The sequence below is a fragment of the Pteronotus mesoamericanus genome, unplaced genomic scaffold, assembly GCF_021234165.1.
Source record: "Pteronotus mesoamericanus isolate MK-2021 breed Mesoamerican mustached bat unplaced genomic scaffold, CSHL_Meso_final contig_25, whole genome shotgun sequence".
NCBI lineage: Eukaryota > Metazoa > Chordata > Mammalia > Chiroptera > Mormoopidae > Pteronotus > Pteronotus mesoamericanus.
The window spans coordinates 4,984,266-5,000,932 of record NW_026555105.1 but is presented as its reverse complement, the minus strand read 5'-3'; the positions used below and the strand labels follow the sequence as shown (position 1 = coordinate 5,000,932).

General features: G+C 48.4%; 1 protein-coding gene across 4 annotated transcripts in view; it reads left to right on the top strand.

Moving 5' to 3' along the window:
* The window catches only part of TSHZ2 (teashirt zinc finger homeobox 2), a 407,758-nt gene that overhangs the window by 246,260 nt on the left and 144,831 nt on the right, over positions 1-16,667 (top strand). For 2 of the 4 annotated variants that reach the window (XM_054573590.1, XM_054573588.1), the window contains one exon: positions 1,869-5,401. In XM_054573590.1, coding sequence (XP_054429565.1) covers positions 1,869-4,939 — 3,071 coding nt within the window. In that variant the 3' untranslated portion in view covers positions 4,940-5,401. Of the gene's footprint in view, positions 1-1,868; positions 5,402-16,667 lie in introns of those variants that run through there. The other 2 variants (XM_054573591.1, XM_054573589.1) reach the window with 2 other exon arrangements.

Here is a 16,667-nt window from a genome sequence, read left to right as displayed (position 1 = left end):
TGGAATGAGAAACCAGCACACCTGTTTAGTGAAAAACCCCCTTGTCAGCTTTCTGGGAAAGCAAAAACACACCACCAATAGCACCAAATACTCAACACAGCTGTGAATCTGGAGGCTCGACTGAATTTTTACACGTCGTCTGGTTTCATGGGATCCCGCCTTCAAAATCATGAGGTCTGCTCTCCAGCGGTCTCCCAATTCTCCCCTCCAAGGTGGTCTTCTGTTTAGTGACATTTCAGGGACATTCCACTGCTTAACCTTTCACCTTGGGGTCTCTGCCATGTGTCCTCATTCATCTGGCTGGTAATAGAAAGAAAGTGGAGCCTACTGGTTAAGATCATGGATTCTCTCTCCAGACAGGCTGGGTTCGTTCATGTCATGACTCTGTGATACTAGCTGTATGGTCTGGCGCAAATTTCTTAACCTGAAAGCCTCCGTTTCCCTCTGTGAAATGGAAATAGTAATCGTTCCTACTTCATGTGGGCAGTAGATGAATTGAAAGAACGTATTCGCAGAGCAGTTAGCAGAGTTCTTAGGAAAGGGTGGTCACTCACTAAATATTCCTCTGCAGCACCTCCTTTTCCCCTAACCAACCCCTTCCTCCTAACCCTTTGCCTGCCTACGGGACACACATCCAATGTGTGATCACCCCATTTCCGTTTCCGGGTGAATGGAAACAATGCCACTGCCCCAGGGTTTCTGCCAAGTGCCCACCTGCACTAAGGGGGAGATAGAAGCCCGTAAGGAAAGCATTGTACTGAGATCACACAAGCCTTGCAAATCTAAGGCTGAATCGCCCTTGCTTCAGTGTTTCCTTGGTTGCATTTTACCCATGTGGCTCTGAAAGGCCAGGTGAAGAAAATGAGCACATGGGCATAAATAGTCCCATTCCTCATCTCCATTGATGGATACTTGCCCATTAATTCCCTTTGCACCCGCTCTCTCGTGCCTTCATTTTCCCTATGCAATTACTGGCCCTAAATCCTTTCAGAGAGGGGAAAACACGCGTCTCCAATAGCATTTTGCATCTACAAATCAAACGTATAATTGGCATCTCATGACGGGTCTCCACAAATCACAGTGCATTTGAAATTGCAGGCACAAGATTGAGAGGGAACTTTCAGCCTTGTCTGTAAAGGTCTTCATAGACCTGTTTGAGAATAATACGATAGTCCCCAAATCTCCCATTCTGACACCATTTGCTATTATTTTAAAGTCATTACATTTGCTGAGCTTACATAATTTTTTGGCTATCAATGGAAGATCTTATTCAAGACTCCATAATCTCCCTTCCTGCTGTGTAATGCTCTACAAATAAAAATGTTGTAGCACAAAGACGCTGGCTATCAAAAATGGAAAGGCTGTGCATCCGAATTACTTGTGAGCCCTCATAAGTGATTTATTAAGGTGATTGTATGCCAATATAGCCAGGTGTCTTGGTAACCCTCACCACAGAGAGGCTGAGGGTCAAGTCTTAGTTTTCTTATGAGCCAGTGTCCTTCTCTGAAGAAATATGTCTTTAGTAGGATTTGAATGTTAGTCCAACTTTTCTGAGAGTCATATGCATGAGTTTAGCAACCATCTCATTATAGGAGTATTAGAGTGATATTCCTTAAACATGAACATTTTTAACTTGACATTGTAGGCATTTGTAGAGAATTATGACCCCTGCCAGTTAAAAAGTGGAGGGCATTAGGAAGCACAAAAGGCATTATTTGGCTTTTTCCTGTAGCCATTGCTTGCATTTCATAAAAATGTAGACTGAATTGCTCTCAGTGGGATATGGAAAGCATTTAGTCCAAGTGGAGAAATCGGGATGGAATATGTCACCTGGTATTGCCATTTCATTTCCTCTTCTTGTCTTGCAGGCTACGCCCAGGAGGAACAGCTGAAGGACGAGGAGGAGATAAAAGAAGAAGAGGAAGAGGAGGAAGACAGCGGTTCAGTGGTTCAACTTCAGAGCAGCAATGACCCCGGGACAGATGAGGAGCTAGACATGGGTCCGGAGCAGAAAGGCTGCTTCAGCTACCAGAACTCTCCAGGAAGCCACCTGTCCAATCAGGATGCTGAGAACGAGTCTCTGCTGAGCGATGCCAGTGATCCTGTGTCAGACATCAAGAGTGTGTGCAGTCGAGATGCCTTGGACAAGAAAGCGAGCACTCGCCCGAAGCTTCCGAATGAAGCCCACAACTGCATGGACAAAATGACAGCCGTCTACGCCAACATCCTGTCTGATTCCTACTGGTCGGGCCTGGGTCTGGGCTTCAAGCTGTCCAACAGCGACAGACGGAACTGTGACACCCGCAATGGCAGCAACAAGACTGATTTCGATTGGCACCAAGATGCTCTGTCCAAAAGCCTGCAGCAGAACCTGCCTTCCAGATCTGTGTCAAAGCCCAGCCTGTTCAGCTCAGTCCAGCTGTACCGGCAGAGCAGTAAGATGTGTGGGACCGTCTTCACCGGGGCCAGCAGGTTCCGGTGCCGCCAATGCAGCGCCGCCTATGACACCTTGGTTGAGTTGACTGTGCACATGAATGAAACGGGCCATTATCAAGACGACAACCGCAAAAAGGACAAGCTTCGACCCATGAGCTATTCAAAGCCCCGCAAACGGGCCTTCCAAGATATGGACAAAGAGGATGCCCAGAAGGTTCTGAAATGTATGTTTTGTGGCGACTCCTTCGATTCCCTCCAAGATTTGAGCGTCCACATGATAAAAACAAAACATTACCAAAAAGTGCCTTTGAAGGAGCCAGTACCAACCATTTCCTCGAAAATGGTCGCTCCGGCAAAGAAACGTGTCTTCGATGTCAATCGGCCGTGTTCCCCCGATTCCACCACAGGGTCGTTTGCAGATTCGTTTTCCTCTCCGAAGGGCGCCAGCTTGCAGCTGTCCTCCAATAACCGTTACGGTTACCAGAACGGAGCCAGCTACACCTGGCAGTTTGAGGCCTGCAAATCCCAGATCCTAAAGTGCATGGAGTGCGGGAGCTCCCATGACACCTTGCAGCAGCTCACCACCCACATGATGGTCACAGGTCACTTTCTCAAGGTCACCAGCTCTGCCTCCAAGAAAGGGAAGCAGCTGGTGTTAGACCCACTAGCTGTGGAGAAAATGCAGTCTTTGTCGGACGCCCCGAACAGTGATTCTCTGGCTCCCAAGCCATCAAGTAACTCAGCTTCTGACTGTACAGCTTCTACGACTGAGATAAAGAAGGAGAGTAAAAAAGAAAAACCAGATGAGATCGACAAGGACGAGAAAGTCGTGAAAAGCGAGGACTATGAAGACCCTCTACAAAAACCTTTAGACCCTACAATAAAATATCAGTACCTAAGGGAGGAGGACTTGGAAGATGGCTCAAAGGGTGGAGGGGACATTTTGAAGTCGTTGGAAAATACTGTCACCACAGCCATCAACAAGGCCCAGAATGGGGCTCCCAGCTGGAGCGCATACCCCAGCATCCACGCAGCCTACCAGCTGTCAGAGGGCACCAAGCCTTCCTTGCCTCTGGTGGGGTCACAGGTACTGCAGATCCGACCTAACCTCGCCAACAAGTTAAGGCCAATTGCACCCAAGTGGAAAGTAATGCCGCTGGTTTCCGTGCCCACAAACCTGGCCCCATACACTCAAGTGAAGAAGGAGCCAGAAGACAGAGATGAAATGGCGAAGGAGTGTGGGAAGGAAAGTCCCCATGAAGAGGCATCTTCTTTCAGCCACAGTGAGGGGGAGTCTTTCCCCAACAGCGAAACCCCTTCCGAATCCAAAAAGGCTGATCCTTGTCCCCCGAAGGAGGAGGACAACCTGATGAAAGAGGCCGGGGAGAAAGAGAAGCCCCAGCCCCTGGAGCCGGCATCTTCCCTCAGCAACGGGTGCGCCCTCGCCAACCCCACCTCGGCCCTGCCCTGCATCAACCCGCTCAGCGCCCTGCAATCCGTTTTGAACAATCACCTGGGCAAAGCCACAGAACCCTTGCGCTCCCCGTCCTGCTCCAGCCCGAGCTCAAGCACAATCTCCATGTTTCACAAGTCAAATCTCAGTGTCATGGACAAGCCGGTGTTGAGCCCTGCCACCACGAGGCCGGCCAGCGTGTCCAGGCGCTACCTGTTTGAGAACAACGATCAGCCCATCGACCTGACCAAATCCAAAAGCAAGAAAGCCGAGTCCTCGCAAGCACAATCCTGTACGTCCCCACCTCAGAAGCACGCTCTGTCTGACATCGCCGACATGGTCAAGGTCCTCCCCAAAGCCACCACCCCAAAGCCCGCCACTTCCTCCAGGGTCCCTCCCATGAAGCTGGAAATGGACGTCAGGCGCTTTGAGGACGTCTCCAGCGAAGTCTCGACTTTGCATAAAAGAAAAGGCCGGCAGTCCAACTGGAACCCTCAGCATCTTCTGATCCTGCAGGCTCAGTTTGCCTCGAGCCTCTTCCAGACATCAGAGGGCAAATACCTGCTGTCCGATCTGGGCCCACAAGAGCGCATGCAAATCTCAAAGTTCACGGGACTCTCGATGACCACTATCAGCCACTGGCTGGCCAATGTCAAGTACCAGCTTAGGAAAACGGGCGGGACAAAATTTCTGAAAAACATGGACAAAGGACACCCTATCTTTTATTGCAGTGACTGTGCCTCCCAGTTTAGAACCCCGTCTACCTACATCAGTCACTTAGAATCTCACCTAGGTTTCCAAATGAAGGACATGACCCGCATGGCCGTGGAACAGCAAAGCAAGGTGGAGCAAGAGATCTCCCGGGTGTCGTCGGCTCAGAGGTCTCCGGAAACCATAGCTGGCGAAGAGGACACAGACTCTAAATTCAAGTGTAAGTTGTGCTCTCGGACATTTGTGAGCAAACATGCAGTAAAACTCCACCTAAGCAAAACGCACAGCAAGTCACCCGAACACCATTCTCAGTTTGTAACAGACGCGGATGAAGAATAGCCCTGCAGGTATGGGTTTGCTCCCAGGTGGTTGTGACAGTGGCCTTGTGAGGAGTCTCTTGAAGGGAGATGGGTCTGTTTAGCGGCAGCTAACATCTCTCCGTACCAAGAGGCCAGTAGCCTGCTGGAATAGGACTTACTTTTATGAAGACTAGAACATGATGAATAAGTCCTATCCGTTCTCTTAATTTCTCCAGTGCAGACTTGGGCAATAGAATGAAATGGCTTTAGAGAGATGGAGTTCACAGGTCACTGTTTCATGATACGTGATCCCCTTAGTTTTCCGAGGCCCAGCTTGCAAGGTCCAGCCAAGGCCACGCGTCATTTTAATTAATAAGTGCTAACTTCTCTCACAGTCCCATTCCACAGCTCGCCTTCCCGTAGTAATGCTAATGACTTAGAAAGTGATAGAGAAAAAACCATCAATAGAATCAAGACTGTAGAGATCCTGGGGGCACCCACTGCACAGAGATTTCTTAATCAGTTTGTGAATAGTTCAAAGTTGTCTTCTTCATCCTTCCTTGTAATCAATGCTTTTTGCAGCTTGCTGTGGGCGGTTGCTCCCTTCCCCCCCTGGCCATCGGCTCGTTTCCGCCGTTAGGTTTCCTATGAAAGAGCTGAAAGAGCTTCCGCCCTGCAGTCGGATGGTAGGAGAATTTTCTTCTCTGCAGAACGCGGAGATGAAAAGAGAGGAGGCTGGTCTCCTTCCCTCATCTTGCGGCTTTCCTTAGTCTAGACCAATGCCAGAGTCCGCCTCTCACAACAATAGGCCAATGCACGCCCTTGAGATTTTGCTTGACATAAAGAAACAAAAGACTCTCTGCACACCCATTGCCAGCGCGCATGGGGCCTCACAGCTTCAAGATAATTTGCTTTGTGGGTCGTAGAAATTCTGTGCCCTGTTGAGTCACCAGTGCCCAGACTCTCGATGTCATCTCCAGGAAAGAGGGCAGAGACCGAGGTCACGTACCTTGGCAGACTAGTCACACGGGCCACTTTCAAATGCTTTCAAGGCTGGGTCTTAACAAATCCCTTTTCTCTCATTTTGTATTTTCTCTACTGTCTTTTCTCTTGCCACCCTCCCCCAGCATGATACACACACTCCCCATGTGCTAGGGACCCTCACTCCTATTCAGGGTGTCTTCTACCATGGGCCACACCCCAAGACGAGGACCCAAGTGGACTTAAAGCTTTGGCACTTGAGGGGCCAGTTTATGTCATGCCAGGTTACAGATGAGCTCTTTTGATTAATTCACAGTAAGACATGAAGCCTTTGCCATCTCCTCTGGTCTGAGTGTTTGCTTTTCCATAGGAGACTTTTCAGATCAAGCCACAACGATCTGAGCACTCACAGACGTCCAGGTGGAGAGCAGTGTTTATCTCACTTGGCTTTGGGCTCACGTCCTAACAGGGAGGGAGGCTGACTGAGTGTGAGGATGGTCAAAATGAAAGCAAGGGTGAAAACATCTAATCTGGGACTTTCAGTGGAAAGAACTAAGAGCTTCTGATAAAGGGGGACACCAGCTGGTAATTCTAATGGCTCTCTAGGCTCCAATGAAGACTGTTGTTTTGTTTGCATGTTTTTAATCACAATAAGTAAAATGTGTTACTGGCAGATTCATCTCTTGCTTTCCAAGCATGGTTTGTTCGGCTCACACTATGGAAAGAAAAGCTGAAATGCATCTATTGAAACTACACGTGAGGGTTGGGCTCAGCAAATCTATTTATTTGCTATATAACATTTTAAATTTTATGTAACTTGCTATTATGCTTTTCTGGTCTTTCAAAAAAAAAAAAAAACAACAAAAAAAAACCCCGTGAATATACACAGACTATCCAAAGAGAAGAGAGATGTTTCCCATCCTGTAGTAGTAGGTTCAAACCATGGTGAAGAGGACAAATAGGCAATGTTTATTTGTGCTACAATAAAGACCAATTTTCCACCTGATAGGTTTGTAATCATTTTTTTAAAAAATTAATATCACTGTCAAAACATTGCAATGGGTAAATAGAGAGGGGGAGAAAAAGAGAGCTGTAGTCAAAATCTGAAACGTATGTGCCTGTTCCAGGGAAACAAAGGTAAACCAATAATTTGGGGACAACCTACACAAAAGGTACTCACAAATCTGTTGAATACATAGATGGGAGAGCTCCTTTTCTCATCTCTCTGTACTTGTTCAGGCACAAATATTTCTGATTTGGACCTTTGAGGCTCCATTTTGCAGAGTTATCATGAGAAATCAGAGCTCTCCCCTGACATAAACTCCATGATTCTGTGATGCTGAGGAAGGGTCACTGGAAGACAGGTCTGAGCATCGGGGGCCCGTTTAAAGCGATGGGAGTGCATGTGTGTTATGTGTACATGAAACTGGTGCAGCGTACGGGGTGTTTGTGGGGTTCTGAGGCTACCCCACTCTGCCGGATGGTTCCCACAACGGCACGAAGGTGGCTTCTGTTGCCCTGGTTGCCTGGAAAAGAGGCATTGTGCCCTTGGGTGTTCATTTTGAACGGAATGGATGCAATATCTTGCCCGCTGCTTAGAACTCTGCAGACGTGGCTTTAAATGATCACAAAATGAGATCACTGCTATCTGGAACTCTAATTTTAGCTGCCGTGCATGATAGTACAAATTGTGCAAAATGACATGATGTTTTAGAAAGCATGATCAAGATTTTACGGAAAATTTGGGGGTTTTACCGTATCCATGTTCTCTATAAGATGCCAATTTGACCTGAATTTTCTTTCCCTTTTATGTCTTAAATCCTACAAAAATTCCTTGCCAAATGTTAAACACAACTTTTTCTTAAATAATAATTGTCAAATATTAAATGTGCATTCCTATTTTAGGAGAGAAGTAATCTGAAACAATTTCAATAGGTATTTGTGTATACCTTTAAAACCACATGCTCTTGAATAATAGAAATTAAATGAAGAGCAAATCAATGAGTCTAAAAGGCATAAGGACTTGAAATTATAGTCATTACCATGTAATATAGCATATAAGTTTAGCAGCACACTTAGCCTTGAAATTGGTGGCGCAAATGAATTCTAGTCCAGTGAGCTTCCACCTTTGTTAAGGGTGATTTTATAAAAACCCATGTTCACAGTGAACAGCATGTAAGGTTTCCAGATAAAATATAGTCTGTCCAGTTAAATTTGAATTTCAGTAAGTGACAAATAAGATTTTAGTATAAGTATGTCCCAAATATTGTAGCGGCCATATTTATACTAAAAATACATACGTTTATTGTTTATCTAAGATTCACATGTAAGTGGACATTCAGTATTATTTGCTAAATCTGGCAACCCTAACAACATAGATTATCTGCAGTCTGGAAGAGCAAAAGGGGCTGGTCTAATTTTTTTTCAATTACGGTCGATATATAATATTATATGTATTTCAGGTCTACAAGATAGTAATTACACACATATAATTTACAAAGTGATTACCCCAGTAAGTCTAGCACCCACCTGTCCCAATACAAAGTGATTACAATATTATTGACTATATTCCTTATGCTGTACTGTATATCCCATGACTGTTTTTATAACTGGAAATCTGTACGTCTTAACCCTCTCACCTTCTTCACCCCTGCCCCCAACCCTGCCCCCATCTGGCAACAACCAATTTGTTGTCTGTATCTGTGAGTGCATTTCTGCTGTATTTGTTCATTTATTTTTGTTTTTCAGATTTCACATATAAGTGAAATCATATGGTAGTTGTCTTTGTCTGGCTTATTTGACTTAGAATATGCCATCCGGGTCCATCCATGTTGTCACAAATGGCACACTTTCATTCTTCTTTATGGCTGAGTAATATTCCGCTTTATATAGGCACTATCTGTTTTTTATCCACTCGTCTCTTGATGGAGCCCTAGGTTGCCTCCATATCTTGGCTACTGAAAATTACACTGCAGTGAATGTGGGGAGCATATACCTTTTCAATTAGTGTTTTTGTTTTCTTCGGATAAATACCCAGAAGTGGAATTGCTGGATCATAACCTTGTTCTACTCTTATATTTTTTGAGGAACCTCCCTATCGTTTTCCACAGTGGCTGCCCCAACTGACAGTCCCACCAACGGTGCTCAAGGGCTCCTGTTTCTTCATGTCCTTGCCAACACTTGTTTGTTGATTTGTTGTTGACATGGGCTAGACCAATGTCTATAAGAGGCATTGACCATTCCTTCATCTGTTAAATAAATCTTTCAACCCTTCCTTCCTGACTCCCCTCCCTGGGTTCCTTGCATCCTTCCCGTCACACCGGTTGTGCTTTCACTGTGCACCAGCCTTGACTGAAGAGCAGATACGAAACAGTGAACCGGCAGTCGTGCCGCTTCACTAATTGGCCCAGTGTGCAGGCCTGCACCAGGCCCCTCGCAAACGGACCTCACGTCATCCTCACAGACAGCCCTGTGAGGCCGAGGTGGGTTCAGCCATGTCGCAGCAGGGAAGATGGAGGCAGAGCTTCTGCGCGCATTTCCCAAGCTTCCACACCCTCTGGGCCTCACTCGGTCACCGTCCCCAAACCTAGAAAGCCATCACTCCCTGCCAAGCACTGTGCTGGCCCCAGGGATGAACCAGTGGCCAGGGCAGGAGTGCAGCTTTGAGGCTAGTGACCGACACACAGATGGGCAGACGGGGATCCCTGGAGAGCGGAGCCCTCGGGAGGCCGTCTGGCCCGTCCCAGGGAAGCCCAGCAGGACATGGTGGCGCGGAGACCGTGTGATGTGAGGGGAAGAACTCCCGCTTCCCCGGCCCTCGAGCCTGAGTTCAAACCCCAACTCTTGTATCCTCGCTTCCATGCGTATAAACTGAGGACATAGGACAGTTGTGAGAAAGTAAATATATGCAATTCTTTCCCGTAAGTCCTGACACATAGTAGGCTCACAAGAAAAGTTTATTCTAGACTGTCTCTACAGGGATATCCCTGCCGTGTTCTTCAGCTTCCCCTGAAGTGTGTGAAACTTGCAGTCTTCCCGGCTGATTAATACCTAGGCAGGTGCCCCCTCACCCTGCGGTTCGATTATCACGACAGCAGCGGCAGCAAAACTAGCACTTACTGGCCTCTTCCTATGAGCCAGACATGGTTATTCATCTCATCCTGGTTTTTGCAAAGAGCTCAAAAGGTTTCGTGATTTGTCTGAGAACACACAGTAAAGTGTACAGGTGGGATTCGAACTCAGGGCCACCCTATACTCACCAACTTTCCTCAGCCCCTCAGTTTCTCCTCCACCTTACCGGCTGGTTTCTGGGTGTTCCCCAGGCAAGGCCTCGCCTTGGCCTCTCGGAGGTTGCAGTTGCAAACCAGATTTTGTGACTCAGGGGCCTGGGACAGACCTGCAAAGCAGAGCGAAGCAAAGCATCCTCTCTCTCTGCATGTTAATGTCCTTGTTCGGTCGGGTAATTATACATTTACCATACAGTGTCTAATCGAGAACTGGCCCAAAGCCCGGTGAACGTGTATGTCTAAGAATTTTTTCAATCCTCATTCTGACTTTCTGGAATTCATTTTTGGGTAGCAACATGAGAACTGGGAAACAAGGTCAGCTATGAGATGACAGCATTTCCAACGCAGCAAGAAGCAAACGCGTCGTCTCTCTGAACGTTTTCATTTTACCAGGCGACAGGCTTCACTCTCCTTGCGCATGAGCGCGCTCCGCCTCCGTTGCACTGCCCCCCTCGTTTGGACTTCTGAATGCTCAATCCTGACGTGTATAATTTGGTGCTTTAATATAGAGTAACATTATTTTTCATTTACTCCAATCTGCCATCAGTATCATCTTTTCATTTAACCAGATGCAATTCTTTTTTCTTTCACTAAATTGAAAATCCATGAGCGACAGGGAGTGCGATGTTTTAATTAGCTCATATTTTTTATATGGATTTATGTCTTTAAAATACATTTGTGTAATTCTTCAGCTAAATTAAAAACGTCTTTCTGTGAAAGTGAGGAGGGGAAAATAAAGAGCTAAATGCTGTCATTAGCTTAGGTAGATACAGATGGAGAACAAGACTTGGGGGAGGGACACCCACAATCCCTGCAGCCCCTGCCTGGGCCGATTTTGAACTTGCCCTTCATTTAAAGAAGTCTTTCTCTTTAACGATTTCTTGAAAATGGCTTCGGGAGGGGTTTTTTTTAAGGTCCCTAGTAAGTAAACAAGCAGTTACCTTCAACGAACTAATTTGAAACTGAACCCGCCACTGAACAAAACAGGAAAAAAAAAAAAGAAGTCGTAATGATAAACAGTTTTCTCCTGCATTTCTCTTTGTCTTTTTTCTTTAACAATCAAGTGTAAAGCTTTCCGCTGTGCTTTTCCTCTGTGTTATAGGAGACAAGTGACATTCCGTGGTAAATGGGGGGAAAAACCATGCAGAACTGAAATCTCTCCGGCATTGACACCAACTTGCCCTCTATTGTTGGAAGCGAGCAGGAGCTCATGATTGTTCATCAGACGGCTCCTAATGCAGTTAAAGCATTCAGCTATAATTTCTCCTTGCATTTATAATTACTGTCATAGACTGCACACCTCGGTGAGCAGATTAAAGCTATAAACTATTTAGCCGCGGCTCTCAGACGAGGAACTTGATTTGTCTGGCAGGAGTTATTTGTTAGGGAGCTTGACACTTCACATAAAAATGACTCAACTTGATGAAGAACAATGCAGTTTTAGCAATGCGGGGATTTTAAATCAGCCCCAACGCCACACCCTGCAAGCATCACAGGGCAGTTTGTTAAATGATATGTAGGCCACAGAGATGACGGGGCAAAGGCGCTCAGGGCACCAAAACAGACGACAGACGGTTGGGGTGCAGCAGCTGTCTCTCCTGCCTCTTCCTCAGGAGGAGCGAGAGCAGGTTGGGAATCAGCGTGTCATGTTCCCCTCTGGCTTCCGGTGCGAGCGTAACAGGAAGCTCACCTGTCCGGGAATGGGGATGCCACGGGCCAAAGGCACAGGTCGCATTTGGAAGGGGGCGGGTCTCCGAGAGTCTGTGCTGCTGGGCACGGCGCTCGCCTCGCCGACCCCAGGAAGGCCAGCGTTGTGCAGAGTGGTGCTTGTGCTTTTTCCTCACGCTCTTCATTTCTTTGGGTATTTCTTTGTTTTACCTGCAAGAGGGACAGGGTATATTTAGGCACAGAGGGCATTCCTCACGGGCTGGTCTGCTTTGCTGCTGGGAGAACTCAGAAAAAACGTCCGCGTTCAGGTTGAGGAGAAACACTGGCACCGATTGCGGTCGGACAAGCGCAGTCTTCTTGCTCCCGCCTCAGTTCGTGGAGAAAACTAGGCGAAGCCGCGCAGGGTCAGCTCCCAGCCGTGGACCCAGCCCACAAAGCAGGTGCTCAACCGGCATCGCTCGCCTCGCTCTGTTTCCCACCTTGTCACAGGCTCCAAAACAATTTTTGTCTGCTCAAGGCTGAAATCAAGATGTGGGATGGGTCGTGCCGTTTTATTTGAAGAAGTAAGGAGAGGCTTGAGGACAGATTTCACGTCAACAGTTCTAGGGGTGTTGGGGTGCCCCCGAGACAAGGTGGAATGCAGCTTTAACCTGCCTTCCTTTCCCTCGGACTCCCCTTTTCTCTCTACCACCAGCCGCCTTGAGAAAAGTCCCCTTGCTACAGTCCAGGGTCCCCAGTATTGAACCATGCTTAGCAGGGTCTGCCTTGCAGTTGCCAGTGCAGATGCTGGTGGCGGTGGCGAATACTGTGCCTGACACACGGTCCGCCATCCCTGTTGGCCTTGCTGGCATTGATACTGAGCATTTACGTTTATGGAGCAGCTCCTTTGTGCTGGGCCCTTTCCACGTGGCATGTCGATTCATCTTAACCTTAAACTCTAAGAAGAAAGAGCTGCGATGACAGAAGCACACAGGTGAAGAAGCCAGCCCTCGGGCGATGTGACCAGCAAGACCACACAGCCACTAAGTGGCAGAGCCGCAGATCAAGTGCAGACAGAGGAGTGATTTACCGCGAGCCAGAATTTTGGCCCGAAATTCTCCCAGTGCCTTCCTGGGGTCCTTCGGGTTAAATGCTGTTGGGCGCTACAGATGTGAACCCTGTCCACAAGTTATTTGCATGGGAGAGAAGATGAATGGGCCAAAAAAAAAGTTTAAATGTTCTGAAAGCCCAAATCTTTGACAGAGACAACTTGCAACCACCCGGGCCCTCCAGCAAATTGGCACTCTCAGTCTGCATGGCTTTATCTGGTATTTTTTCATCTATGGAGGAAAAATGATGTTTCAAGGTCATGTTATTTTCAATGCTACATTACTCGATTTCACGTCAAATAGTTCTGTTTTTGTTCACCAAAGGATTTTGTCGTGTTTAATTGTTTACGGCTCCTCTTCCCCTCCCCCCATATTTGAGGGAGCCTCCACTTCCCTATTTGCCACTTTGCTGTGGATCCCCAGGTGTGTGCTAACCATGGAGATGGGTCCCTATTGGATAGCGTAGGCTATGGCTTAGAAGTCAAAGAACCAATCAGGACCTCGTCATCCCAGAAATGTAAGAGGATGAAAGCGGGAGGCCTTTGGAAGTGGAGGGAAGGTGGAAGGCCTGTCACAAAGTGTCAGGGGACGGGAACTTCGGAGTCGCAGAAATCCCATGGAGGAAGCCCATGGCAGCTCAGCTCAGTGGGGCAGAACGTGGGCTCTGGGCTCTGGAACTGCAGAGGCCTAGCCTCAGGGCCGGGTCCCCACTTCCCAGCCGAGGGACCTACGAGAGGTCACGTTACCTCTCTGAATCTCAGCCGCCTCGCTGCCACGTGGCTGCGTGAAGGCTGGCTGCACATAGTATTGCCAGGATACAAACCAAACCCGCTCCGTGCCCCCCAGCGCTGCCTCAGGCACGTGGAGACCCTCAGTGAAGGAGAGCGTCTCTCGCGATTGTGCAGCACGGCCATCCTAGAATCGCGATGGGGTGAATGTGTCTTCACAGTCTTAATAAAGCAGCAACGGTGATTATAACGTGCTGGGGGCAGGTCACATGTCCTGCTTCAAGAACTCTGTGTCGGGAAAGGCAAACAAGAACGTTCGTTGAACAGCCAGGGTTACGTGTCGGGCTGTGGCTGGGGCTACAACAGTGCAAGCAGCCTAGGACCCGCCCACAGAATGCTGACCGTCCATCAGAGAAGACGGATGTGATGCCCGAGGCTTCCACTGTGCTGGGCGCTATTCCAGGACACATGCCGGACCAGAGGGCTCGAGGACGTATGGCCAAACGAGCCGAGCTCTGGGCTGAGTCTGGAACAGGGCAGACGAGCTAGCCAGGTGCGGGGAAGGCGAAGAGCACACTGGGAAGAAGAAATGGAAAGGCTAAAAGCCTTGCACATGAAAGCAGCGGGTGGTTTGCTCCAGAAAACGCACGTCGTTCAGCACGATCGGAGCCTCATTTGGGGGAGAGGGTGGCAGAGGAGGCGGAGCAGGCAGAGAGGCTGATGGGTGTACCCACAATGGCTTCTACCTTGTCTCTTAGCCTCATAGAGACAGGTGGTCAGTAAAGCTTTCCTTATTGAAACATTTGACCATTGTTCCCATGAAGTTGACTTGATAAGGCCAGGAAGTGGTGGAGCGCTGGACTTCTCCCGGGCGCCCAGTTGCCTGGATATGAAGTTGACGCCCCCGCTAAGCTCCAGGAGGGCAGGGGCTGCGTCTCCTTAGCTGTCCATACATGGGCTCTATGAATATAGATGGAAGGAAGGACGGAAGGAAGGAAGGAAGGAAGGAAGGACAGGAAGGCCACTGAGGAGGTGATCCTAACTTCTTTTTGACATCCTCTATGTGCGAGATAACAATAATGCCTGTGTCGCTCATCGGTGAGGTGAGTCAGGTAAATAAACTCTGTAAAACTCTTAGCCCAGTGCCCAGTACATGACAGAAGCCCCATGTGAAGGACCCTTCAGACTTTGCACAGCCCAGAGAAGTGCGGGGACAGGAGAAACATTCCCAGCCCCCAGCCCCAACCCTTTGGTATGTCCCAAGGACCGGCACTGCCACGAGGCTTGTGCATCTGCGCTCGGAAATGTTTCCTCCAAGGTGCATGGGCTCACGGGAGCGGAGTCGATAAATGCCTTCAGGTGAATGAGCTGAGCGGTTCTGCATCCTCTGTGACGGGTGTCCTGGGGACCTTCATTCACTTGTCCTTTAGCTCATACCCATGGAGAACCTGTTCCCGGCAGGCTTCACGCTAAGTGCTGGGTTCCACCTGAGAAGAAGAGAAGCCTGGCCTGACATTCTAACCAGGGGACAGGTGGATAATATGGAACACGAACAGCCAGCACTTATTGAGCGCCTGAGTAAGAAGAAACAATTTCTAAGAATGAGAGGCTGCCAAGGAAATACAGGGCAATGTAAGGGACAACAACAGGACCACCTACTTTAAATCGGGGGTCAGAGACAGAGGATGAGGCTGAGAAGGAGCCAGGTGTGTGACAAATTGGGAGCATTGGTGTTTGATTCAGAAAAGGCTGGAGGCTTGACCGCTGGGGCTGGAGGGACCGGACACATCGGGTGAGGGGTTTGAAATGTGGGCAAGCCCGGGCCTTTGTAAAACATCCCAAGAGCTTTGGATTTGGGGTCCCTAAACCGAGGGAGAAGCCATCCGAGGGCGTCAAGCAGGCGAGCAGCATGCACTTCCTTCGCTTGTAGACGCAGACTCTGGCTGCTGGGGGGTGTGGCGGGGGGAGAGGCCAGGAGCAGAAGCAGGGGCCAGTGAGGAGGCCGTGGGGAGACGGGGGTGGTCCGGACTACAGAGCAACTGTCGAGCTTGGGGACAGACAGGTGGCTCCAAGGGGATTCCAGATCACTTGGAACCATGCTTGTCTCGGTAGAAGGGAGGTCAGACAAAGAGGACATGTAAGGCGTTAGGATAAATTCCACGGACTCTCCAGTGGGCTCCAGACACAGCCACTCTTCCCACACCTCCCCTGGACCACCGCCAACTCCCAGGCATGCCATTTCTGCCTGTTTCCCAAGAACAAGCCATTCCGATAGAAGTAAACCACAATTTTTTATGCTTCTCCGGGAATTATGAAGCACACTACGAAAGACCCCTGCTGTGTGCGCCTTCCTATTTTTCAATCCTAATTTAATTCCTCCCTCCATTCTGTGATTCAGCCCCCCTCCTCCACGCATCAACCCTAGGTGGTCCTGACTTGGCAGAAGATTTACTGGCAAGATGCGATGGAGGAACACATTGTTTCTTCAAGATGATTTAATGACCTTTTTGGCATCTCCATGACTGCTGAAATCTTCTGTAATTATTCCATTTGGTAGCAGAGAGTTCTGTTGATCAGAGGAAGGCGGATGGATATGTCAAATGTCAATAAATTTGCAATCCATAATTGTCACTCCTTGATGCTGGAGCAGACCGGGGAACGGCTCAATCACAGGCCGGGAATGGTTGAACCAACACAAGCACCAAAGAATCTCGAGAGTTACACGTGCAAAAACATTGCCCTGTCCGCCCTTCCTGCACAAACTCGCCTTCTCTCTCCCTGCCTTGTTTTTCCTGCTTATGCAATTGTTACTGTTTCCTTCTCTAGAAGAGGGACATGTTTCACATTCTACTGTCCAAGGCCTTCTAAGTCCATCTACATGCGGAACCTGTGATGCCGTAAACACAGACACACGTGTCCCCTAGACAACCTACTTGTTGGTTTTCTTTTCAGTCTTGCTATTCAGGTATCTTTGGCCCCTCCTAGAAATCAAGCATTGATTATTTTTTTCCGCTTTG